Genomic DNA, 26,429 nt, shown 5'->3' on the forward strand with positions numbered 1-26,429 from the left:
TCTTAAGGTGGTCTCAGTATACATCAGTTCATTGCTGGCCCCGCTGCCAGACTTCTAAAACACTTGCAGTTCTCCAGGTGCATCCACACAGCAGACAGCACACAACCTCTCATAAGCCTTTGTGGGATGGCTACAAAGGCACTTCTGTCTTGCCTTATACCATATTCACCAGCTCCATAAGACCTTCTGTATAACCTAAAAAAAGGGGTTCTCAGCCTGATGACAATAAATCACAGTCTCACTGTACCAGTAGCTGTTAGAGGTAACCAGTTTAGGGGATCAGTTAGGTGAAAGATGAGAAAAGGATGAGAAGGTTCCCTCTAAAGATGTAAACAAGGAGAATGGTGAAGACAGTGACAACAGGGGCAGCAACATCACCATGGCCCTACTATCAGCCTGTTAGCAGAACCAGCAAGGCAGCCAACAATCCACCCTGGTATTACCAGGGCCTGCCTGTTCCTAGGAGAGATGACAGCCCTACGAGATCTCCAGGCAGGACAGAAGTAGTAATTAATGCATGTAGATGATCCACAAATAACAGCAACAGCTTGGCAGAAACCCAGGCTGTCACACAAACCTGAGGGATAGACTAAGCCATCTGGTTCTCCTTAGCATCCCTCAAGAGTGAAGGACCTTGACAGACTCTGGCCAAGGCTGAACACAGATGGCTTTCCTAGAGAGAGGAAACATTAGCAAAATCCAGAGCCAGGCTTGGTATGCAGAAGCAGATATAAAATAAACATGCCTCTCTAGCCTGTGGAGGTGTTCAGATAAATAAAGAAAGCAATAAAAAAAATCAGGACCTGTAAACCTACTGCCTTCAGATCTTCCTCATGAAGGCAGTAAAGCATCCTTTACCACATTCTGTAAGAGAAGAAATGCAAGACCTCCCACACTACAAGTGAAAATAAAAAGAATTATGGAATGGTTTGGGTTGGAAGGGAACTTAAAAAATCAACTAGCCCAACTCCCCTGCTGTAGGCTGGGACGTCTTTCACCAGACCAGGTTGCTCAAAGCCCCATCCAATCTGACCTTGAACACTTGCAAGGATGGTGCATCCACAACTTCTTTGGGCAATCTGTTCCAGTGCCTCGCCACCCTCATCATAAAAAAAATTCCTTACATCTCATCTAAATCTACCCTCTTTCAGTTTAAAACTGCCACTCCTTGTTCTGTCACTACAGGCCGTGGTAAAAAGCGTCTTTCTGTCTTTCTTATGATCCCCCTTTATATATTGAAAGGCTGCAACGACGTCTTCCCAGAGCCTTCACTTTTCCAGCCTGAACAACTCCAAATCTTTCAGCCTTTCTTCACAGGAGAGGTGTTCCAGCCCTCTGACCATTGCTCATGGCCCTCCTCTGGACCTGCTTGAATAGGTCCATGTCTGTCTTGTGCTGTAGACCCCAGAGCTGGATGCAGTACTCCAGGTGGGACCTCACCAGAGTGGAGTAGAGGGGTAGAATCACCTCCCTCAATGAAGCCCAGGGCTGCAGGCTTGTACAGATCCAGAAAGCTTCCCCTGCCCCGGGTATAGCTCATCAGTGCCCAAATTGAAGGCGCTGCCCCCACCTCCCTCCGCTAGAACCATTCTTCTGTCCGTGCTCTCCAGCATGGGACCCTGCACATCTGGGGATCTCACCAGCCCAGTAACACAGCTGGCCCAGCCAGCTGCAGTGCATCTATCCGCAACGCACTTTAAGGTCAAACACAACCAGGGCCGCAGGTGGAGGCTGCACAGTCCACCCCACATGCCATAGGTTTGTAGCACCACTTGTTCTCTGCCTGCTTAGGCTGCTGGGGGAGTGTTTTACATTCATCACATGTGTACTACAGCTCTTGCTTCAGCATTTTTCTGTGAAGAAGCTTTTGTTTTTAGCAGGCAGGAAGATGACACGCACCCCAGTGTGGTATGCTCCCTACTGCTGTATCTTCTGGCAAAGGTGCTGCTGCTGGGTGGCCTGTCATAATCTTGACCCTCAGCCCACAGTGGTCACGCAGAGGCTGGATAACACAAGCAAGTCAGTCTCGGAAGCACCAACCAACATCACCTAACCAGGCAGCGAGCAGTCTGGGTTGGGAGCTTGTGAAAAGCCATTTGCTTTGAAGCTCAGGCTGCAATGCAGTGCAGGAAACCATGTTTTGCAAGGGTGGCCTGTGGTTAAGTCACAAGCCACACGTTCAACTCTAACAAGAGTGAAATTCAGGTATAGGCCAAACATTCACCCTTCTGCTTCTCACCTAGCCAGTACCTTGAAATAAGGCCCCTTACTCTCCTCTAGGGACCATGTGCCTGTGTCTCCCCCTCCTCCCACCGACCTGACACTGGCCTAGAGACAGGCACAGACATTCAGTAACGTATGCGCCAGGCTGGTAGTAACAGACTGGTACCAGGTTGCAGTGGATGACTACAGAAGCCAAAAAGCCCAGTGCCACCAGATAAAAAGTGCTGCTCCTTGAAGAACCGATCACATCTGCATGCAGGGTGAAACAAGTCATAGCTGAATACGAATGGCACATTCACCCCTCATCATGATGCTGAGACATTTCTTGAGCTTACCAAGAGGTTCTTTCCCCACACCCAACTGCACAACTGATGCAGTCTTCAAGTTGTATTGAAAATTATGATAGAGAACTTGACTTCTGTAAGGATAACAAAGCTTTAAAGTTTTGCATTTATAAAAAGTATGTACCTACGGTTGCGAATGTATGCAAGTCATAATTTACAGTTACCACAACAGATTCCATTTCACCCACAAGCTTCATCCTTCTACCTGTTCTGCCAGAACTGATGATGCAGCTGAACATGAGACTCTACATCAACCATTAACCCCCAACACCCTTCAGTGCGCCTTCAAGGGAGGATGTTCCACACAGAAGGGCTCTTACTGGGAATGGCAGGGTAAACGAATTAAGGACAAGTTAGGAGAATCAGGTGCCCCAGTCGTCCATTCTGTTTCTCATCCTCCTGCCTTTTAATCAATGTGTAAAATTAATCAATTTCCTTTTAATCAATGTGTAAAGGACAGAGCAATAGCACACGGGAGCTCTTTCCTTTCAGCTTTGTTCTCCTACTTGAGTACAGGAGTACACAGTCTCCAGACACTATCTCAATTTAATCTTCCCCCTTACCTTCTTCTCTTCACGTCTCCCTGTTGCCTCTTCATAAATGAAAGAAAGCAGGACCTCACGCGCTGAGAGGCATGGAAAGGAAGCGGAACCTTTGCAATAGCAGGGTTAGGGAGCAGTGAGTAAGGTTCCTGCTTGATGTCTCTTCTCAGATCTTGCCGCATTGTTTTAGCACACTTTAACATGCATGAAAAAAGTCTAAAATACTATGTATTTATTTTAAGCCTTTAATTTGTCCTTAGCTTTTATTTTCAGAAGGAAAGAACAGTGGGAGTTGATACGTATGGAATTTTCATGCAGTGTGTCAGAGCTGATTGCACTGAAGTGAATGTTGAGATTCCCTTTATAGTTACTACTACATTCAGTAGCACCTAAGGTCCTATTCAGGAGTATGGATTGCATTATTCAAGTAATTATTCTAAATAAACATGTATCAATAAAAACTTGTCTCATCTTTGGTTAATATAAGAGAAACGGAAACAGAAAAGTAGAAGGTGTGAACAAGCACTTTCTGCACAAACTACTAACCTATATTTTTAGCTTTCTACTCTGAAGGACTAGGATTTGATTAACAGCATACTGTGTTTCCATAGTATCCTTATTACTTTATTTTCAAATTAATTTTCTATGCCACACAGATTGACCTCAATATAAATGATTGTGCATAGCCAAGAAAAACTGATGTGACAGCCTCAGAATGCAGGGACTACTTCTTTCCTTGTGTCCTCCGATGACAACTCTAAAGGTAAGCCTGTAAGTTAAAAGCAGGTATACAGTGTTCTTTGCTTACCATCTTGGCTAACAAGGTAAGCTAATATTTACTGGGGATGGAATAGGAAATTTGTTCCTTTGTGATTAGTTTGCTAAATTTGATCTGTGCTTGGTCTGGCAACTAGGCATTCTCCATGGGATACCAGAAGTAATTCTGGGAAAGAAGTTTCTTTACCCAAGAAGTACTGAGGCTGTTAGAGCTACACTGATACCCAAGACAAGCACTGAAAATGCGGAAAACCCTTGTATTAAAGTCATCTGGTAACCTCCAAATAACCCGCTCGGCCTCTGCAAGTGCAGACAACAGCATGCAATAAAACGGAAACTTTTGCTCTAAATTAGACATGCAGAGTTATGCATCAAGTCATGGTAGCATACAGTATGACAGACTGGGGTACACATTGAACTAATTATGCTTAGTTCAATGAGGAAACAGAAAGGTGCTGTATGTAGATATATTATCTTAATATGTTCATGGTATTCAAAGCAGTTTAGTACACTTAGTATCTCTAACCTGGAATATGATGTATAGTCTCTCCAGCAAATTCACTGGGATTTTCCTGTTTATTTATGCCAAAATCCCCAAGAATCACCATTTCTGAAACACTTGCCCCAAGTTTGTCAAAGTCTCACCACAGGCTTTCAGTATTTCTTGTTAACAGAAGAACTTGCTTTGCAAATCTAAACCTATATAAAGTTGCATAGTACTATGAGATTACACACACCCAAAGAAATAAAAGTTCCCACAAAACAGGCTACTTTTTCCGAAAACAGGATATTACTTACAATATTTAATTAAAACAAGTTTTGATTGAAATACATTAGCAGTCAACATTTAGTTCATAAAGCTCTTACTTCAACTGATTGGGGTTTTTTGGTCCTTTACGGGTAAAGGTACTTTCCTTCCAAGATACATGATACTAGATCCAGGAGTCTCCAGAATAACTCTTAATAAAAGCAGAAGTCTTTTTAGTCTGAGTTCTCCGATGTTTGGTCCTAAAAATCCTTACTTATTAAATAATGCACTTCTAATGCTGCAAAAACCAATTAAGGTAGTAATTTTCCTATTTTACTCAGTCTTTCGTTGAAGATTATTTTTTTCTGGTTGAAAGAAGTGTTTTTCAAGAGCGTTGACCAATTCATCTAGTTCCTTCTTCAGCTGCTCAACGTCACTGAGAAACAAAATCCATAAAAATATAGAAAACAGTGTCACAGTGGAGAAGCTAAAAAGCATATTTTCAGCCTGAGGAATTTTTAAGTCTGTTGCATTGTTTGAGAGAAACATTTTCTATTAATGCTAAAAGTATATACACTTGATTTCTTAGGGTAATGCACTGATGTTCACCTCCAGCTGATGTGCATGAATGCACTTAGGACTATGGAGAAGCATAAACCCACAATATAATCTAAAATAGAACAGCCAGAGTTCAGAAGATCTTCTCTTACTAAATTTATGTGATTAGAAATGTAACTTCTGTACTTGTAATAGTATTTTCAGATGAATTTTCATCTGTGAGAAAGCATTATTTTCATTACATAAGTTAATAATTGCTTATCTTTAAGACTGTATGACTTCCAAGGCTATCAGTCAAGGATATAATTACCAAACATAAAAGCGTTTAAAATATATTAGAACACTTTATATATTGTTATATAAGTTTACAGCAACTGTGTATGTAAAAAGAGAGTGAACATACCTACTTTCATTTAAGGGAGAATGTTTTTCTTGATATTGTTTTTACTGAATGTGAAACCAAGTTCAAAGGAATTTCAGAGACAACAAGAATGCGTCAACAAATTTTGCAGAACTGAAGCTTTATGCAAATACATTCACTGAAGTAATGACTGTAGTAATATTATTTGATAATGGAGAACCCCTTCCTCACCAAAACGATACCAGAAAGCCCCACAGCCCCTATTACACAGCATTTATTGCTGTAAGTGACAATACCTGTTTCCAGGAGGTGCACAAAGTTCAGAATAGTATTTGATCTTTGGTTCCGTCCCACTGGTTCTCATTGTGGCCACTCCTCCATTAGCAAAAGTGAATGTTATCATTTGGCTACTTTTACTAGTGGGAAGTATCTAGAAATAGTAAGAATAATTTTTTAGAAGCTTAGAAAGCGACTATATATAATGAATTCAAGACAAAACCCGTGACTTGATGTCATGTAACTAAAGGATCAGTTAAAATTAAGCTTCGTTCTGTTTTCTTCATTATTGTGGTTTTGATACCACAGCAGGCAAATGAAAGCCTTACCCTCAACCTAGAATGTGGTAGCAGCACATTACTGCTAGGTAGCTCTTTTCAAGTCTAGTCAACATTTTTACTGCAAACAGAAATTGCTCTGTGATAGCATTTCCCAGGAGGAAAAGAAACATGGATTGTGGAAAACTAAAGAATCCAAAGCCACATCTCAGTAAACAGTTTACTTACACTAACAATAAGATAATGCAGATTGCTGTAGCAAGACAGCGAGATCCTCCTAACCTCCCTTTACAGACTGTCATCTTGGAGAGAAAAAACACCACAAAACCAAACAAAAAAACCCCAACCTTCCTCCCCGCCCCCAACCTTCATTTCCTTCCACCAAGGCAAAACAATCATCCCCAATCTAACTTATTTTAAAACTCAAGACGTGTTTGTCCACAGAATTTATATATATGTATATGTATATATATACACACACATATATATATACACACACATTCTGATCTGATCTATATATAATTTAAAAAAATATACTTACAGCCTTTTTATCTGGCTGGCTGCTGTCATACCCAGTAGTTAGATCCCTTATTCCAGAAACTTTAAATCTACCACAAGATTTTGGATACGTGTTTTTTCCATCAAAATTTCTAAGGTTGTCAAAAAGCTGTTGAATAACTTTAGGATCATGGCAGATGAAATATGAAGCTTTAGTAATATGGAAGCCATATCTGTGAAGACACAATATTAATGAATTGAGGAAGCAATGTTTTTCTTAGAGTTGTACACCATACACATTACACAACCTTCTATAAAGCGAGAATCTATGCCCGTGGTCACCCAACTGTAGCATCAGTTCACCTTACAATTTTAAAAAGGCCTCAACAGTTAATTGTCCTATTTTACATACTTTAAAGAAACTTCTGTGCAGACACCTTTTCCTCTTAATGATTAAAAATGAGGAAGTTTACTGCTAAACCAGAAGAAAAAAAAAAAAGATGCTGTTATTGCCTTGAAGAGATCTAACCACCATAGGAAGAGAACAGACTGCATCTAAATAGCTTCCTTGACTGGATTTCAGCTGACCTTTTCTGAGTAAAATAAATTCCAGACTGTTTTTTTCCAATCACACTTCAGAAGCCGCTCTCCCATTAAGGTGTTTCTACTAAACCAAACTGTTCTGAACATTATCTCTTTACCTCATCAGTTTGCTGCCAGGTAATATCATGCAGAATTTGCATCAAAGAAAAATGACCTCCTGACACTGACTTTTCAAAACAGCACATTGTTGAAAAGCATGCAAGCCTGGACCGGTTGTTTACGTGAGCTCTTGCTAAAGTTCAACACTTGATGAGTATCCTTGATGCCAGGGAAATCTGAAGGGCAGAATCTTTTGTCAGTACTAGGATGTTCATGCTAGAAACCCGAAAGGTTCCTTAAATAGAGTCACGTTTATACCAAAATGGACATCTTGAAGGTCAATAGTTGTTAAATCAGTCTTAAGAATACAGCAAGGGAATTTGAAAAACCTATCCTACATTTGAAAGGAGGACTGTGTCCTTTCCTGATGTGCATTTATTTCTTTGAGAACAGACCCCGCTTCTATATTTCCAAAACAGAGTAGAGTTTCTTCTCCTTCAACAACTCACAAGAAAAATCTGACAAAGAATAAAGTAGTAAGAAGTAGAAAACTGCAACTCTATACTAGCGACAAGCACAAACAAAACACACACACACACAAAATGACCCCCCAAAACAAGAACCTCCTCCCTCCAGTTCTAGTTATCAAGCATCAACTTAATAAGGCAGATTCGTATCCTTCCCTGTATCTGTAGCTTTTGCACACACAGTGATTACGTGTGGTGACATCTTACTTTGGGGTGCATCTACAGGCTGCGTTTATGCTAGATAAGCTCTGCCTTTTAGAGTCCTCTTCAGTGGCTATGTACACTGTAGCCCTGTGGCATAGCTAAGTTCCACTCAGTTAAATATTCTGTTTCTGAGGGCAACCTGAAGCAGGTGTTCACTGAATGAATATTAAAAAAAAAAAAAAAAGCATAAGACAGAAGGATAATTCTTTGAATATACACTTCTAGCTACTAGTAACTAAGGGAATATTCACATCAAATACTATATTTGCAGCTCTAGGCATAGATTCCTCCTCCATACATTTATATTACTGTTTCTTGAACCCACCTAAACTGCCATGTACAATAGCTGATAAATTCCACAATTTATTTATGCAGTGTGTTAGCAAGTCTTTGCCACTTGATTCCTTCTTAAACAGTGGATGAAACAAGCACAGCTAGTGCTGCACACAAATGAGAGATCTGAGGACTGGAAAACAAAAAGCATCAAGGCTGGAGTTTTCCATGAGTCTCTCTGCAGGTTCCACCACTCCTTTGTTAGTGTCTATGCGACATGAAGAGGTGGAGAGTATCTGCCAGCCTGTGATGCTCCCTTCCTTTATAACAAACAACTCAACCCCCCCGCCCCCACCAAAACCACTCCCTGACCCCCCCAAACACCACTCCCTGCCTCATGAAATCCAATAGCCATCTTTGCTATTGATTTCTGTAGGTCTTTGAACATATTAAACAAAAACAAAAGAAAAGTAGTGCCTCATATTAAAAGCTCTCAGAGGGATACCCAGCTGTATATAGCCAATAGTTATGGCCAAACAGTCACAGCACTTCTGCATAATCAGCTCAAATCTCAGTATTCAAGAGCCGAAAGAACAATCAACACATCCATCAAAAAAAGACAGAATAATAAAATAAAAAGCCTGACTTTAGAGCCAACTAGAATTAATTTCATCACAAGTAGCCCTGCAAGCGGGACAGAAGGAAGCTGGCTCCTATGAGTAGCATAAATATGCCAGAGTTACTTAGACCCATTCTGCCATCAAAGTTTTTGTGCATCTGGCACATTTAAGCAGCAAGAGGCACCACAATCTCTCCAACACAGCAATACTGCTGCACAAAACGCAGGCCAATCTCCTGTAAAAGGACCAAAGTGCAGAACTTCCCAAAAGGGAGAAACCTTGCAGACAAGCAAACAAAAATGCCTCAAAAATCTCATTAACTAATAGGGAATTAATAAGGTAATATTCTTAAAATACCTTTAAATGACACAAAACAAAGTCATAAATATATTCATGCCAATGAGGCAGGAGCACTTTCTATAAGATTACTATTAACACAGAATTGTGTCAATAGTACAATAACACAATTTTCATTTCTTCATATACTATAGGTTGCTATTGAGTCCCTATTAACCCTGGTATGTGGAATGGAGAATATCTAAAAATGAAACAATTATAATTGAACTCACTCATCATAGACGGCTTTCAGCTGCTGAGACAAAGACAAATTCCTGGCTGCCAAAAAGCTGGCCATCTCCGCAGTTATAACAGCAGCGCTGACACCATCTTTGTCCAGAACAGCAGGACAGCACATATATCCTACACAAAGAAAAATATTTTTATGAGGAAATAAGATAAAATGAGGAGGAAGTTAATCAAACCAACATCTTTTAAAGGAGAAATGCACACTACCATAGTACAGACATTTTAAAGTTAAACCAAAAGTGGAAAAATTCTATCTTATAATCAGTTTTATTTTAGATAAGCAATGTATTTAATGGAATTTCAAGATAGAGACAGATTTGTGTTGTATCGGTGACAGATGCTCCCAAGTACTTTTGGAGCTCTCATGAAAGAGAAATGCCACACTGCAGGAGCAATGCAAGTATAGCATTTTGTCTCAAATGTGATTAGCCTGACATGGGAGCATAAGGTAACACTGATAATTATCTGTGAAATCAGTCACATTTTCTCTGGTTTTCAAGAAACAGCATTATCACTTCACAATTTCCTTCTCAGGAATTCATAGCTTTTATTCATGGCTTTCCAGTTTACAAATATAATTTGGGGGAGTTTTTCCTTTACTTTATTCACATTTAAACTTAGCTTAAAACTGTCAGCTAAACATACTCAACTTGAAGTCTCGAGAACGTGTTCTTTTGGGTTTTTTTAAATAGCTTGTGCAGAATTTGCAGTCCAAGTCTACGCAGCCATGCTACTGAAGATATGTAACCTAGCTTACACCATCATGCGCTGCAGTAAGCAGAGATACAAAGGATTAAAACTAGTAATATTGGTCATCCAAATGGATTATACTGATTACTCACTGCAAATACATGCATTGTGTTGAGGGCACCTTTACATTGCTATGTTTTACCATAGTACTACTTTCAGTGTTTTACAGGAATATTCTGTTTCTTACCTATAGCCTCCTCAAATGCAAAAAGCACAGCTTTTCCCTGGTCCATGAGCTGCTTGGCACGGTTGCCCATCCACTTGAAACCTGTCAGTGTTTCCTACAGCAGTAAGGAGGGAAAAAAGGCATTAAAAATAAAAGCAGTGTTTTACAAAGCTATGACATTGTGTAGGTAAGCAAATAAAAGAACATGGAATAACATACAACAGCTTACCTCAAAGTGAAAACCTTCCTTTAGCGCAATTGCTCTCAGGATTTTGGAAGAAACGGTACTGGATAACATGTAGACATCTTTAATAGCACAAGTACCCCTATTGTTATTTTTCCAGCAAGTGAAGATCCACCAGCCTAAAAGAGCTCCCAGCTCATTTCCAGAAAACACCTTCCACTCACCACTGGATGGGGGGAAAAAAATAAAACAGAGAAAAACAACAAAAAAAGAAAGTATAGGAATCCAAAGGATAATACCGGAAAAAAATAATCTACTGGTTCTTTCATACGTGAATACTAGCAAATAAAACCACTGCATCTAAGATCCAAGTAACAGTAACAAGATACCATGTGTTCTTTAAGAACAAACAAAAAAATTCCTCCCGCAAAGAATTCTGAAGCAGTTACTTCCTCCTCCATCATACGTACCAGCTTTTAAGTTTATCCAAAGACAAAACAGTGATATTTCCAACATATTTTAAGTAAAACAAAAATATTCAGCAGACAAATTATAAAATCAATTATTAAGACAAGCACAGAGACATGAAAATACAGCTCTCAGATGATCAGTATTTTTAGTGGACTTGGTGACAAATACCTTTGCTTTAATCACAAATACACCAATCTGTCCTTGAGGGAGATTGGAAAAAATCTCAAACAAGTAAAAAAAAAAAGATTGACATGTTGCTAGAACAAGAAAAATTGAAGGAAAAAGGAACAGACATGTCAAAATTGCCCCGAAATTCCCAGTCACAAAAGGGGACAAAGACACGGCCAAACTGACAAAAATCAAGACCTACAGAAACAGTACCTGTTGTGAAAGAGAAGCAGACTCAGTCTCCTGCATTTATTGATGCCAACAGGCACAAAGCAATGCACAGCGACAGCTTAGCGTAAGAGCGCTGAGAGAGTGTGCTCTAGCAGGAGTTTCTGTCAAAGAAGAAGTACAGATACTGTAGAAGCCCATATTAATATTTGATTAGTGTATGAACAGCTACAGCAGAAGTCTGAGAGGAGGATGCAGGACTGAAAATTAGGAGGCAACTAAGACTGGCTAAACAATTAACAAAGAGGTAACAGAACAAGAGCACCATGCTCTTGATCACGATAAACTAACACTCCCCTCTTCAAGCCTCTGATAGCTAAGTTTTTAGACAAAAAACATGAGTGATTTTGCATTCTTGTTTTAACCCATCATAACTAGCACGAACTAAAACTTTTTATGCTTCTTCCTCAACGCTGAATTGCCAAGCGAGGCTGGCACAGGCCAAAAATGTTAAAATAAGGACATTCCAGCAAACACTGCCAAAGATACATCAGAGTGCCAATTAGCCCATCCTTCTTCTAAAGGCAGAGAAGCCTCCTTAAGTTCACGCTGTGAGGATAACGAGTTAAAAAAAGAGCCCAAAAGACCAAATAAAACAATCGCACCTTTGAAGCTGCTACAAGACCAAAAGAGGTTATCAGGTAAGCAAAATGGATATTTGCCCTGTCTCCTTTTACTGGGTTTGTGGAATTTGCATAACTAATTCAGGTTCAAATACTTGCATCATCCACAATCACTGAGGACATCTAGCAGGTTCCCACCTCATCCCTTAAGTACCACGGACTGTTGCCATGACTTTATATCCCTCTTCTGGCTCTCAGGCACAGGGAATTCATTTACGCTATTTCTGCGCCTTCAGCAGATTTTTGTTCTGCTCCTCTGAGCTGAAAACCTTGTAGTTTACTTTTATGGTTTCAAACTGCTCAGATTAGTTCCCGCTTTATCAAGGTAGGTAAAACAGAAACACCACTATTTGTAGATACGAAACCAAGTGCAGTACTTCAGCTTATTTTCATCCATCAAATATAACCACAATACATAAATGCAAACAATTGTAGAAGTACAGGATATCAGGGGGCATGAAGTAAGAGGATGGCAATATTGGGTCAGAACTGCAGGTTACATGTTCCATAAATATGAAAAATTTATGAAAAGCCCCTGTTTGAGGACGTTTACCTTTTACGTTCCCATTCTTTGGCAGGATATACATAGATAAATAATGCATGTGTAGCTGGTCCTTAAAGAGGCTACAAATGACTATTTTGAGAAGCACCAAACACTGACAAATCTTAAGGTGAAACAGAAGTGGGGAACTGAGCAAGAGAGGCCCAAATCATCTAATGATTAGTAAAATGTCTGTTCTAACAGTATTTGAGAATGAAGGAACTCGTATTAAAGAACAGGGATGTTCCCTATTCCTGAGATATCAGGGAACTATAAAAGCTCTCCTGAATATTCAAGTTATTATTTAATAGACACAGTATGAAAGAATGTTTATCAGTCTTCTGTGAAAAATTTCTAACTGAAAACCTACCTTTAAAAAAGTATAGCACAATCACAACAATTCACATGCTTCTTTGCATGCCTCGAATACAGCAAGTGTCAAGTATTTATTCAGCCTTCTGTACAGTGTCTAATGTTAATCATTATTTCATTTATTGCCCCCACTGTGGTCTGCTTCACCGAATCCTCTCACATGTCTATGTGTTTTCAGTCCAAAAGAGACTACTCTGACTATTCAATCTTCCTCTGCAACATAAGGATGCAGAATCCCCCAAATAAGCCTAGCCTTTAAGTAAAAAATGTAAACGATTTGCATTTCTTTATTACCATACCTCTCTTGTTTCTCTGCCACTGCAAGTCGATCAGCATCAGGATCATTTGCTAAAATGATTTTTGCCCCATCTTTTTCAGCCAAAGCAAAAGACAGTGTCTGCAAAAGTGGTAAGCAAGACCAGATGAGTGTTAATACTTCCAAATAATATTTTCACTTTCTTCGCAGGTTTAAATAATTTTCCCAATTTATTTAATCTCAAACACCCAAAATCATGATGTGTCTCTACAAAAAATAAACTTCAAGCCTGGCAGCAGTAGAGCACGGTCAGAATATTTAACTTCACCTGTATCATTCTCCTTCTGCAGCCCCAGTCAAAAGCTACTTAGATTCAACAGGATCCTGCAATAACAAAGTGTAGCAGAAATACTTGTAGCATAAATTCTAACCACCTGTCAGGACTTCCCCTTTAATTATTATTTTATTTTTTAAAAGAAACTGTATCACTTTGTTGTACGTGGAGATGTGGCACATTCTGTTAGAGCGCTGAACAAAGTAGTTTAAACTCAGAGCTAATCGCTATCTGACGGGTTCAAAATGAGTTACAAATGTCAATGAAAGGATACTAAGTCTTCACTAAATGTAAGGCTATGAAAACAGAAATAAAAATAGACCTTCAACCAATATTTATAGCCATGACTACTGGCAGAAAGGAAACACTGTTTGAAAGACATTGCAACTATTAAAAAAAGATATCTGTTTACCAGAACACCTTTGCCTTCTTCAGGATTTGGATACTTCACTGTGGGAAATTCTGGATCAGGATCCTTCTGCTCCGGAACGGCAAAAGGAGGGCTAAGGTCAAATGCCTTGAAGGCCAACTGCACAAATTTATGACCTACGCCATGCACAGAAGTATGAACAAATTTCAAGTTTGTTTCCTTGTTTATATTCCTGAAATAAAACAGATTAACAGTAAACTTGGATATGGAAGAATATTCTGCACAAAATTGACTACGTTCAGAAACAGATATGACTCAGTACTCTACACCACTGTTAAAATTACAAATTAAAGGAGATCAGTTTTTAAACGTAATGGCTTGAAAATTGTCATAGCCTCATTTTCTAGCAATATGAGTCACTCTTTAGTGTCTTGGTACATGCAAATCACTGGAATAAGAAAGATAGTACACTCTATGCACCCCGAAGGAGATGAGTGGAAAACAAACAGAACTGACTAATAAGACTCTTCATCCCCAATTCTGTCATTTAAACCAACTCCACAGACTGTGAACACAGTGATCCGACAGCAGCATGCCTCATTTGAGCACACACATTTTTATGAAGTACATTATTGAAAGTGTAGAACATACCTAAAGGCACGCAAACTCCTAAGGAGACATTTAACTCCTATTCTGAAAAAGCAGCACAATTTCTCACATAGCCCAAACTTTCTAGAAATTCTCACTTTGTTTTTAGCAAGAGGAAGAACGTAGTTACTGGTGGTTAAAATTTTGATGTAAATAAGCAGATCTAACAGATTGCTGCTCATCTACTCCATAAACCGATTCCACTTGTTAATCACAAAGAGAAACATCCACTTGATTTTGTTGAGTGAATTTTTTTCACTGAGCAAGTGACAGGAATAGGCTCACGCAAGGTGCCCAAGGCCACCAGGAACACAGGCAAGGCTACAACAACAGAGCAAGACCTCCTTCTTCCAGAACTGGCTCAACAGCTTGCTTCACCTTCTCTCTTAGAAGCCCATTTTAAGGCTGTTGGACCATCAGTTTCAGCTCACCCCCAGCAACACAAGATAGCCCCACTTGGCTGATGTGTGGTTATGCGAATACAGAGAGATGATATAATCAGAAACTGATCGCTCACTTTGCTGGGTTAGTCTTGTGGCAGACCAGCTTTACAAACTAGCTTACTGCCTCACCACAGAGCTGCAAGAGCTACCACAAAAGATGTCAAGAAGGCACAGACAGAATTGGATCACGGCAGGATCATGGCTGCCCTGACTCCCGTAAATCTAAACTGCCCCGCTGACGTACTAGATAGGAAAATCCCGTATTCTTAACGGAGTTAACACCAGTTACCTGTGAAAACACTGTTTCTGTATGTCTTTGAAATATTCCTTATTGACCATGGCGTATGGATCATGAAGCAGCAGGCTGCTGTCAATCAGTTTGTCATCCCAAGCCTGAGGCCACGGCTCTTGGTTCTCCTCAATAGCCTGAGAAATTCCTTTGTCATGAGGGGAAATGATCTGAGCACCATTTTCCCAGTAAACCTAAATAATAAATTGAGTGAGTACTTGGTCATTGATATTGTAGGATAGCTTTGTTGGTTTTTTTTTGGTTTTTTTTTTTTTTTGTTGGATAAGGTGCACTGCATTCAGTAGAGTATTACAGTATATTAGGCTTAAGTATACCCAGAGTATTCCCCTGTTCATATTCTCAGTGTTTCCTCTCACATACCATTTTTTGTGCTATAAAAAAAAGCTGGCTCATTTATCAAAAGATACCAAAATCCGTAATGAAACACAACACAAGACCCAGCTCATTTATTGAGAAGATTCAAGTATCAGCCTGTCTGCCAGCCTTGGAATTGATAATTTCCCCATGCTATTTCATATACTTTCTTCCAGATTTTTAGGTATAATCCTTATATATAGGAAATCGTTAAGAAGAAAAAAGTGCAAAAGTGAAACACATTTACCGCAAAAAAATTAAGGAGAAAGGCACAAAAACACTGCAGCTGCCTACAACAGCAGTGTTGCCACAACAATAAGCACAAATTCAACTAAGTTTCAAGGTGTTCATCACTTGTAGTCTTCTCCTTTTTTGTTGATTGTTTACACATCCAGAAAGACGTGTACTTATTATGTCTTATTTTTTGACAGTTGTTTGCACACTTCCTTCTACTGACGGTTTACAGACAACAAGTATAGGGAAAGATACTGACAGTGTTTGAGCCACATAAATATGTAACCCAAATAACAAAACATTAAGAAAAAATTAAGTAGGTTAAAAAAGTAATTGATAAAACATCTAAACAAGCTATCAAGATCAATATATGAAATATTTAAAAAAGCAATTTTGAACAGACATGAATTTCTGGAGGGCAAGACAGCAAGAAATCATCCCTGCTAATGCGTTGTTTTTCTACTAAGAAGACAAAAAAGATCTCCCAACTTCCGTTTTTGTGTATTAGAAACAGTCTCTATATGAGTAGTCCAGCTATGGGATGACTGGCAGACAGGCAGCTCAGCCATGTTTTTTTCAATGGAAAGCAGATTTCCGTCATAGAAAAAAAAGCACAGTGATAACTGTGTCACTTAGCAAAAGAAAAATATACTACAAGAAATTAATGGAATTTATTCAAAACGTTTTGTACAAGCAACTCATTAGTTTCACATATTTTTAATTCTCTGGGTTTGTAAAACTAAAGAGATCTTTTTAAATCATGAATTGGAGAAATGATTAATACCTTTGAAAAGAGGTCCCTTAATATTTTACAGTGTTCCAAAGTATGTAATGGTATTACTTATCTTCCTAATTTCTAGAGCTAAGATTTTAATTATGTTATTAGTATAACACACTACTAGCTTTAAATACATACATCTAGAAGAGATCAAACTATCAATTAATTTGGTCTATAACATGATAGGAACTATACACAATAGTATCAGTGTTTCTACATAGAAAAAAATGCTTGAAAAAAGACAGAAAATAGACTGTAGAGAAATACCTTGTAACCATTATCTTGTTTTGGATTATGGGAAGCAGTAATCATAATTCCAGCACAAAGTTTCAGATGAGTCACTGTGTATGGCTGTAAAAAGAGAAAGTTATCTGTAGTGGAATGTGCGAAATATTATATATTATTAATTCTCATGCATACACAATACTTCCATACCGCTGAACGAAATGAAAGCCAGGATGTGATTCCTACAGACTGATTCTCTAACACAGAAGCTAAGCAGTACTTGCTCCACTAGACCCCATGTGGCATAACTTTACCCCTTGCTTTTTCTTGTGCATTTTCCCATTTATATATTCTTAGTGCTGTTTCAGGCACTTTGTGGATCTCTAGAGTAGCGTTTTTATAGAAAGAAAACAAACCATGTGTTGCCTGCTGTAGAATGACTTGAGATACCTGAGGTCTGTAAGGGTGCAAAGTCTGTTGGGGTAATGGCAGAAGTCTGCATAGGGTAGAGAATTGCAACTGGAGCAGTCTCCTCCATACTATCTTTTGAGAGCAGCCCATGGGGCAACTACTCCATTGTGGCTCAGAAGAGAATTGTTTTGGGGAGAGCTCTTATGAATTAGTCCAAAACAGATGGAATGAATTAAAAATAAAGCATCATTTGTGACCACAGGTCCAGTTCGAGTTTAATCCTGGCTCTTTATTTAACAGTGAATGCAATCAACTGCAGTTCTTGTAACACCGTTTTAAACTGCACTATGAAGCATTTGACCCTAAATCTACCAAAATTTGTATCAGTACGTGAATGCAACATCTAAAGTCTTCATCCCGCCGTGTTCTTTTCGCTGCCTTCACAAGAGCTACTGGTATCAGGAGTGACTGTTGCTTTTGGTGCAGATAGGGGTTTTCTTTATCGCTCTAGAGTACTGACACCTAGTGATCGGATGGTGAAAATGCGGACGCATTGAACAACCCTGCTGGCATAACATCGCCGCACTCCAACAACCTGCTATTTAAAAAGGCTACTTCGGATTCCATACCCCAAAAAGAAAAAAAGAAATTAAAAAAAAAAACAACAAACCAACCCAAAATCACAAAACTAAATGTGTGTGCATGTTTCAGACTTCAGACTCCACAGCAATCTAGAAACCATGAGATGTCTTCTACAAGAAATCTGCCGGAAAGCAGGAACGAACAGAAACACATCCCACTGTCACTGGTGTTCCACTAAGCTTCTTCCTTTTCTTGCTGTGGATGTTGTAAACTAAACATAGCTAAATAAGCCTAAGCCTAACTGCAGGGAGAGCTTAAAAAGTTAGAAGTCATTTGTCTAGTTATCCTTCACATAAGTAATGCAAGATATCTGACAGGATCTTTGTGCGTATAGAAATACATACTAGAGAAACCTACCACAAAAGGAGTTGGTGTTATATCAGAGAACAGATAAACTGGAACTCCTTGACTGATGAAGGTATTAGCAGCAAGTCTTGCAAACCTAAACAGGAAGAAAAGATACCTTGGAAATATATTCAAATATATTCATTTTCTCACGAATTAGCCCACACTCCAATTTAAAAAAAATAAACCAAACCCCATATAAATAAACCCCGAATTATTACACAGAGCCAATTTAAATGTGTTCCCTTACTATTCCCAACAGACAAAGCACAACTCTAAGAACTGCTTTGGGATAACAGCACATAAAAATACTGTAAATCCCTCACCTTAATTCACTCTACAGAAAGATAAGATACTGTTGAAGCAGATACAAACCCATAATGGATCACACAAGACATGTACAAAATACTTAAAGCCTAAAAAGTACCTTTTGCTACTACCTCCGCTGGAAAGATGGGCACGAGCATCAAAACCAATCACAACTCCTCTTTTTTTCAGGTCACTGAAATTCTTCTCAAGGTACCTGCAAAATCCCTGAAGACAACAACAAATCCACCTCATTAACCAAATCTTAATATTTTATTTATCATTGTATTAAGATGACTGCTAAGATGCTGACGTCTTCGAAGGGCGAGCGCACATAACATCTCACTGAACTGGATTGGGATTCAGTTTGTCTAGGACTAATAAACACTAAGAAATATCAGAAACCTTCAAATCAACATAGTGAAAGTGGACAGCATTTAAGTACTTCTCCAAAAATCAGAACCAACTCCAGAAAGACACAATTAATGTGATTAGTCTGAATTGCAGATGTTGAGATATGATTTAGCTGTGTTAGGTCTCAGATGAGGAAGAGAACAACTGGCCAATATTTATTTTTTTTAACTGAAATTTCTCTGTTTTTTTACTGAATCTCACCCTTAATAGTGACACCTGGTTAGAACATGATACACTACCACTCCAGGCTGCAGTAATTTAAGGTTCTGGGTGTTTTCGAATTCTCCCCAAGTAGATCTACTTTAGGACCTATATGAGTATTTGTGGCTTCACTGCATTCATGTAAATTTAAGTCCAACATACACAAAGCTTAGCCAAATGCTGGGTATTTTTTGTAGTTGTTATATCAGGACTAACTGATCCCCTGGAGCTTAACTGTACTGTGTATAAATTCCATTGCAAATCAAATATGGAAAATAACTAATTTTAATGGCTTAATAACTTCTCTCTGCTTGTTTTCAGAGATCAGCAGTCAGCTAATTATCACTTAAATTACTTCTGAGAACTGGAGGAATAGTAAAAAACTTGTACTTCCATAGAATACCCATTTGCTTGTCATAAATGATGCTCTTCTGTTCATATATACAACCAGTTAAGTGAGATAAAGTGCTGAACACAATACCTGGGTCGTCTGGATAATAGTCAAGTCATTCATGTGGGAAATCCCTGGTCCCATGGCAGCCCTGAGCCCGGCTGTGCCAAACTCCATCCGCGAGCCAAAGTATTTCTGCAGTTCTCCGGCATTTCCATCAGCAACCAGTTGCTTCACTGTTGCAGAAGTTTTTGGGTTCTGTAGATACAAAATTCAGATATCCTAGAAAAGGGTTTGTTTGTTTGTTTTTAATACCCTTAAGCTTCTTAACAAAACTGACTTTCTTTCCCATTCTCTGTACCGGGTTATTTCAGTATCAAAACATAGCACATCGCTTCCAGAACACCAGAACTCCTGCTACATCGTCCTAATTTTAAGTCAGTGCAATCTCAAGTATTACTTATTTTAGATTTATCTCCTTAAGTTAGCATGCTGCATTGACAGCAGTGTATACATATAGCACATTTTGGGAAGTGAAAACATTTCCGAGATGTCTATTTTAATATTTTCTTGTTTTAAAACCAAAACAAAAACAAATAAAAAAGCACCTTTACAGTTCAGAGAATTTTTGTCATCACGACACAAGAACTACACTAAACATACAAGAAAGTAAATTAAGTGGATAATTAAGAAATATTTGTTACTTCCATAGTGCTACAAGTAGAGTTTAAAAAAAATTAAAATCATAACCTTGTCCCAAGACTGGCTAAAACCAGAGGCAGCAGCAAAACCAAGCAGACTGCTCAGAAGATAAAGATGACAATTCGCAGGGAGTGCTTGTAAAAATAAGCACAATCCTCAGGATGAAAGCTTAGCAACTCCAGCTGAATTCTTAAATAAAATGACTGTGTGGAGTGGGATGGAAAGGCCACATCAGGCTGCTTGTGAACAGTGACAAGTTTCTAAGTCTCACTGCTTTTCTTGGTATATTACTTACATTGACTCTTTATTGTTATCAACTCTCGTTTCCAGACTTAGGAACTAGTAAAGTCCCTGTAATACCCTGACATCTCAATCCTAGTAACATGGGATTTGTGAAGTTCAATATTTGATTTCCTGAAAACTGATGAGCCAAGAGGACAGATGGCACACTCCAGCCACTAGGCAACAGGGTTATGTGGAGAGGCGGCATACTCCACAGGTTAGTCACCGCATGATTACACACACTTTACACTGGAGTACAAAGATTATAATTTCCAAATGGACATAAGCTTTGATTTCTGGTCAACTAAATGACCTCATAAAAGTCAAAGACTTCATTATTGCTTTGATGACCTAGGTATGCTTACAGCAAGGGACAGCATCTCATCCTAGGCAAAAAAAAAAAAATATTTAAAAAAAAATGTATTTTCTGCAGCTCCAGAACACACACAGTAGTAGGCACGTGAGTGAGCACGCGTACAAAGGTATAAGCATTCTGGAAACCAAACTGAGATCAGGGCCTGGATGCCCTAATCATTGATCTGTGCACCTGCTGCTGCAGGACAACCACCATAGTTTAAATAAACACTCAAAAAGCTAGAGAGCCTTTGGTGCTAATGAGCAAACTATATAATGCAGAATAAGCCGGACTCATTAAAGAAAACAAAATCAGGTTTCCTGGGTGCAGCAAGCAATTAGGTACCCTTGAATTACTGATTTCCAGTTTAAGAATTACCAATTTACCAGTCCAAGAACGCTGTAACTGACACTTCCTTGCAGGAGGCTCATCAGAATTCTGTATGATTACAGAATAAATATAATTCTGTGTTATTATAGAATAATATAGGTCAGCATAACTATTTTGAGTTTAGGCTGTTTAAAAACTGACGTGAACTTTTTGCTGCAGTATCAGGCCTATGTCTCGTAGGTAAAGCCTGAATGTCACCTTTTGCATCAGGCTTTGTACACTGCCTAGTCACCTTTTGGGGTTTTTTCCTGCATGAGCTTCGTGGAGCTTTTTCTCTCTTACCATTGCAACCAGCATCTCTTTAGATAGATGCTGCACACATTTGTAGAGATGTTGGACAGACTAGAAGCTGTAATGCCAACACAGAAGGGCAGCCTAGGGTCATACTGGAGCTCTCACAACCAAGGAGATTTGTATTTGTTATTGCTGTTAGAGGAATTTCCTAGGTTTGGTATCTACTGTGAAACTACAGGGATCCTCCTATTTTTCAGGTGTGGTTAAATGATCGTACTTATCCAGGTGGCTGCCTGAGTCCTGGAGTCCTGTGCCTGAGTCCACATCAGATGCTAGAGAAAACTTGACTGTGTGAATTTAGTTGTTTGAGTTGTTCCCCCCCGGCTACCACACAGTCTAAAAAGTAATGGTAAAAGCCAGGCCCGGGTCTATTTAACATAGCAGAAGGATCTTTACAGAATTACCCTTATAATTGTTTATGGCTATATTCTCATAAGAATCTGCATTTTATGGGTATTTTTACTGTACAGACAACTGTTACCGTTTTGTTTCAATTTTAGGAATGTTACGATGCCATTGTATACAGCCAAGGAAAAAAAACTAAGCTTTTTTTAAGCAGAAGAAAAAGCCAAAACCAAATCCTCATAGCACCTCTATTAAAGAAGGACCCAATTGCATCTGAAGGATGAAGTGCTGCTTTTTTCCTTCCTCCCTGGTTCTCCCAGGTTACGCTTTTTCTACTCTCCAACAAAACTGGATGTGAGCATGAGAATACCGATTTCTGTGAATACAGTGGCAGGTATTTTAATACAGGGTTAATATGCAGTAGTGCAGTTTGTTTTAACATCACCTGTAATATGAGTTATTTACCTTAATCTAAAGGAAGGCCCCATCAGTGCAGGAGTCCCCAGAAGGTTTTAAAGTTGAGGGACAGCTACTGACTAAACAGGTTTTATTTTTAAGAAAAACAGAAGCTGCCTTCTATCCATAATTTTATGATCGATAATAGAAAGAATGAAAAATATGGTACTTCTGTAATGAATACAATGACAAAAATAGCCTGGTAACGAGCTCAGTAATTGTCATCTAGGTAGAAATTTCCTTTTAAGTCAGCAGAACCATCTTCAGGCATACGGGCTCACTCTTGCAAACTATTATGTTGTAAGAAACATGCAGCTTATCATCATTAAATATTAACCTATCTGTACACATCCATTTTTTTTCTTTTTAATATCAGAGTAAATGGACAGGGGTTATATCGGATTCTTCTGTTACTCAATACAAATACGTAAGAGCTCCCTGAGAAACGAAAATACCTCATAATTTTTGAGCAATCAGCAATGGGTATTGCACACCGGTGAATTATTACTGAATGAAAGATGCAATTGTTATCAAAAGGGTAACTTTTCAAAAGTAAAGATACTATAAGGGATGCTGCATTATATTTCCAGAGGGTTTCACAAAATAATTGGAATAACCAGTTGAAAGTGAAATGATTACACAGAAGACAGGAATATAACTAATGTTAGTCAGTGAACTTATGGAAATAAGAGGCCCTTTAAAACCAGACTGGTTTCTTAAAATCAGTTAAACTGAGAAAAAAAAAAAGACACAAAAGCTTATTGTCATTTGATGTGATAAACTAGCATTTCTGAAAGAAGGGCTGGTTTGGCACTGCATTATTATTAATAAAACCAGAGCTGGCTAACTGATCAGTTAACCAGTTGAATGATCTTTAATGAAGAATCGCAACAAACTTGAGGTACTTCTCATGATGTCCTTTAGAACCTAAAAAGAATACTAAAAAAAGAATTATTCTGTGTTTTCACTGATAATCTTGAAATACGCAGAAGACCCCTTACCAAAACAATATGTAGGCTACACAAAACCCAGAGAGGATTGTACTGAGCTGTACTGTGCTGAGCCCAGGGCAGTCATTAAAGTGACCGAATCAGGGCAATGGCCAGTGTGTTCCAATACAGCAAAACGAACAAATTTCACGTATAGGGACCAAAAAAAAACCCATGCAAACCACATATATAGAATATGGGCCTGCATCTCAGTGGAGAGTGCAGCAACAAGGAGCTATGAACTATGTGAGCGTTTCCAGGACACCGCTATGGCAAGACATTTCTTTAGACACATGGAATACAGAAATACTCAGAAAATTTTATTTCTGTGTGTAGTGCTGTCAAGACCAAAACGAAAGGACACAAAGATAAGTCTTAAGATGTTTAAGCACCTTAACAGGAAGGGAAATAACGCATGCTAAAGTGTTCCTAAGCAACAGCAGAAAAAGTGAGGAAACCCACAAAACCAGGCAATATTGAAGATTCAGGAGTTATTTTATGAACAGTGGGAGTCACTAAGCACTGGGTGACAATAGCAGGGGAAAAAAAGGATGGCTTCTGCATTTCCTAGTGATTCTGAAGCAAGCCCATATGTCTTCCAGAAACCCTATTTTACTAAACAAAAATACGGAGGTAGCTGAAGGTCTTTACCACCGGGAGGGAGGCCTTGCCTTTCATAATTTAAAGCCTATCAGCCGCCCCGACAACAGAAGCGGTCAGGAATGACACAGGCCCTTTCAAAAAGTAAATTCAGCGGAGCTGCAAGCGACGGTAGCGGCAGAGCACCCGGGGGTGTTTCTGAGCGGGAGAGGGGCTGCCATGACAGCACGCCCCCGCCGCGGTGCCCCAGGGGGCCGGACCCGCCGCCCGCCCGCGTCCCCTCGCTGCCAGGGGTCGGACCCCCCTGCGCCGGGGGCTTCGAGAGCGGAGGGAGAGGAGCCCGCGGGCGCCTTCACCGCCCCAAGCACGGGCAGGGCTTAAAAACCGCCCCGACTCTCCACAAGCCTGCGTCCCCCATCGTCCCCCTCCCTGACCCGGCCCCGCCGCCCCTCACCTTATCCCACAGCAACCACTGCTCGGCCGCCCGCCGCAGCGCGGCATCCCCGGCCGAGCCCCGCGCTGCCATCCCGCCGCCGCCACCACTCCTTCCCTTCCCTCTCCTCTTCCGCAGGGCGCCGGCTCGGCTCCGCTCGGCCCAGCTCCGCCCGCCGAGGCCGGCCCGGGCCGGGCCGCCCCACCTCCGCCCCGCCCGCCTGCCTGGGCCTGGGGTCAGGGCCGGGGCCTGGGCCTGTGCCGGGCCGCCCCACCTCCGCTCCGCCCGCCGGGGCCGGCCCGCGTCACCGCCCCTCCCGGGCCCAGGGCCAGGGCCCGGCAGAGCCGCCAACCCGCTCGCCGGGGATGGGCCGCGGAGCTGGGGGGGGGGTCTCGGGAAAAGTGGGGTGTTTTGAATGATTTTATCTGATGAGCCGCGTCCCTGCTTTGGCACTGGAGTACGGCTACTTAGATGTCTTTTTTAAGTCGGTAGAAATGAGGGATAGTGTCCGAGGAACCTGGGTCTGTTTAGCCTGGAGAAGACTGAGAGGGGATTTCATCAATGCTTACAATATCTAAAGGGCCGTTTTCAAGAGGATGGGGCCAGACTCTTTTCCGTGGTGCCCGGGGACAGGACAAGGGGCAACGGGCACAAATTGGAACACAGGAAATTCCAGCTCAACACGAGGAAAAACTTCTTTACTTTGAGGGTGGCAGAGCCCTGGAACAGGCTGCCCAGAGAGGTGGTGGAGTCTCCGTCTCTGGAGACATTCAAAACCCGCCTGGACACGTTCCTGTGCAACTTGCTCTAGGTGACCCTGCCCTGGCAGGGGGGTTGGACTAGATGATCTCCAGAGGTCCCTTCCAACCCTACAATTCTGTGATTCTAATTTATAAGCAACATGAAGTCACCTACTTAAAGGATTAGATGCACATGTGGTATCTTTACGTACTTTTTTATTGGCTTTCTTATGGGCTGTAATGTGATAGCGTGGAAGGGACAAAGGACCAAAGGAAAAGTTTTTAGCTGTGTCTGGGTTTTGGACATCCTAACAAGAGTGTAGGCAATCCTTCCCATAATAAAAATATGCACAAATTGGATTCACCTGAAGGCAAAGAGGGAAACAGCCAGAGAAATTCAGTTCCCAGCTTTTCTCCCCTGTTGCTGTGTCCCACACACTCCGGAAGAAGCTGGAATTCTGCATGAGACAAGGAGCATGCAAGGGGGAATATTTCAGTGAATTGACCTACAACTGGGTGTTTTTTTCAGTATTTGGTCTCAAACTTCAGGACTTAATATGACTTCTGTTTCTCTTTTAATTGCCAACCCGTTAAGCATAGGAAGTTCTTTATGGAAGTCACAGTGACAGTGTTCTGCCAAATCTGAGTGAGTGCGCAGCAGCCTGGCCTCACAGCACAGCCCCTTCCCAGAGATTACCCAGATGGATCCTGGATGATTCCTAATCAGTGCTGTGAGAAGCTGGCTAGCTCCATTCCCACTATCGGGGGCTAAAAATCCCATTCATAACACGGAATTCACTATTGTGAATACATAATTCGTGTTGAAGAATGCTTTTTGTTTATTTGTGAATACATTTCCTGTATATCACACCCTTTCAAGATGGAGCTGCTTGTTGTTATCAGCTGAAATGTATTATTTCTATGTGTTGTAATTTATACACTAAACCACATATTAATGGCATGTATTGCTGATTAGAATAATGAGTACTAATTGGGTAAATTTTCTTAGAAATAATGACTTGTACAGATATTTGGAAACCTTTCAAAGTTCATTAGTATGTTACAAGAATGCACGTGAACAAGAGAAATGCTACACACCACTTGCAAAGATGTTAATGAATATCCTTCTGCACTACTGATCATTAAAAATAAGAGTTAAGATGCCCTTCTGGAAAAACTCTGAGATGAAAGGTCAGTGGAACCAAACAGTAAGGAAAGCAAA

General features: G+C 40.1%; 2 protein-coding genes across 4 annotated transcripts in view; one reads left to right on the forward strand and one right to left on the reverse strand.

Annotated features, from left to right (window-relative positions):
- Positions 1 to 26,429, forward strand: part of RELL1 (RELT like 1) — a 76,034-nt gene that overhangs the window by 4,762 nt on the left and 44,843 nt on the right. For 2 of the 3 annotated variants that reach the window (XM_054204361.1, XM_054204363.1), the window contains one exon: positions 3,766 to 3,872. In XM_054204361.1, the coding sequence (XP_054060336.1) occupies positions 3,825 to 3,872 (48 nt within the window). In that variant the 5' untranslated portion in view covers positions 3,766 to 3,824. Of the gene's footprint in view, positions 1 to 3,347; positions 3,873 to 26,429 lie in introns of those variants that run through there. The other variant, XM_054204364.1, reaches the window with a different exon arrangement.
- On the reverse strand, positions 4,655 to 24,646 carry PGM2 (phosphoglucomutase 2). Its single transcript, XM_054204360.1, has 14 exons — positions 24,489 to 24,646; positions 19,712 to 19,879; positions 18,737 to 18,843; positions 18,322 to 18,406; positions 16,954 to 17,037; positions 15,300 to 15,493; positions 13,962 to 14,151; positions 13,259 to 13,356; positions 10,602 to 10,782; positions 10,394 to 10,487; positions 9,441 to 9,570; positions 6,649 to 6,838; positions 5,850 to 5,983; positions 4,655 to 5,070 (listed from the first exon to the last, which is right to left on the reverse strand). The coding sequence occupies exons 1-14, from the start codon at positions 24,558 to 24,560 to the stop codon at positions 4,968 to 4,970; spliced, it is 1,830 nt and encodes a 609-aa protein (XP_054060335.1). The 5' UTR covers positions 24,561 to 24,646; the 3' UTR covers positions 4,655 to 4,967.

Source organism: Rissa tridactyla, chromosome 5 (genome assembly GCF_028500815.1).
Source record: "Rissa tridactyla isolate bRisTri1 chromosome 5, bRisTri1.patW.cur.20221130, whole genome shotgun sequence".
In the NCBI taxonomy this organism is placed as follows: Eukaryota; Metazoa; Chordata; class Aves; order Charadriiformes; family Laridae; genus Rissa; species Rissa tridactyla.

Excerpts from the sequence above, each read along its gene's own strand:
- PGM2 (XM_054204360.1), bottom strand. The coding sequence starts at position 24,560 with ATGGCAGCGCGGGGCTCGGCCGGGGATGCCGCGCTGCGGCGGGCGGCC. Across the intron at positions 14,152-15,299 it reads CAGAAACAGTGTTTTCACAG|GAATATAAACAAGGAAACAA; the intron begins GTAACTGGTGTT and ends GTTTTATTTCAG. Across the intron at positions 10,488-10,601 it reads AGGAAGGTTTTCACTTTGAG|GAAACACTGACAGGTTTCAA; the intron begins GTAAGCTGTTGT and ends TTACTGCTGTAG.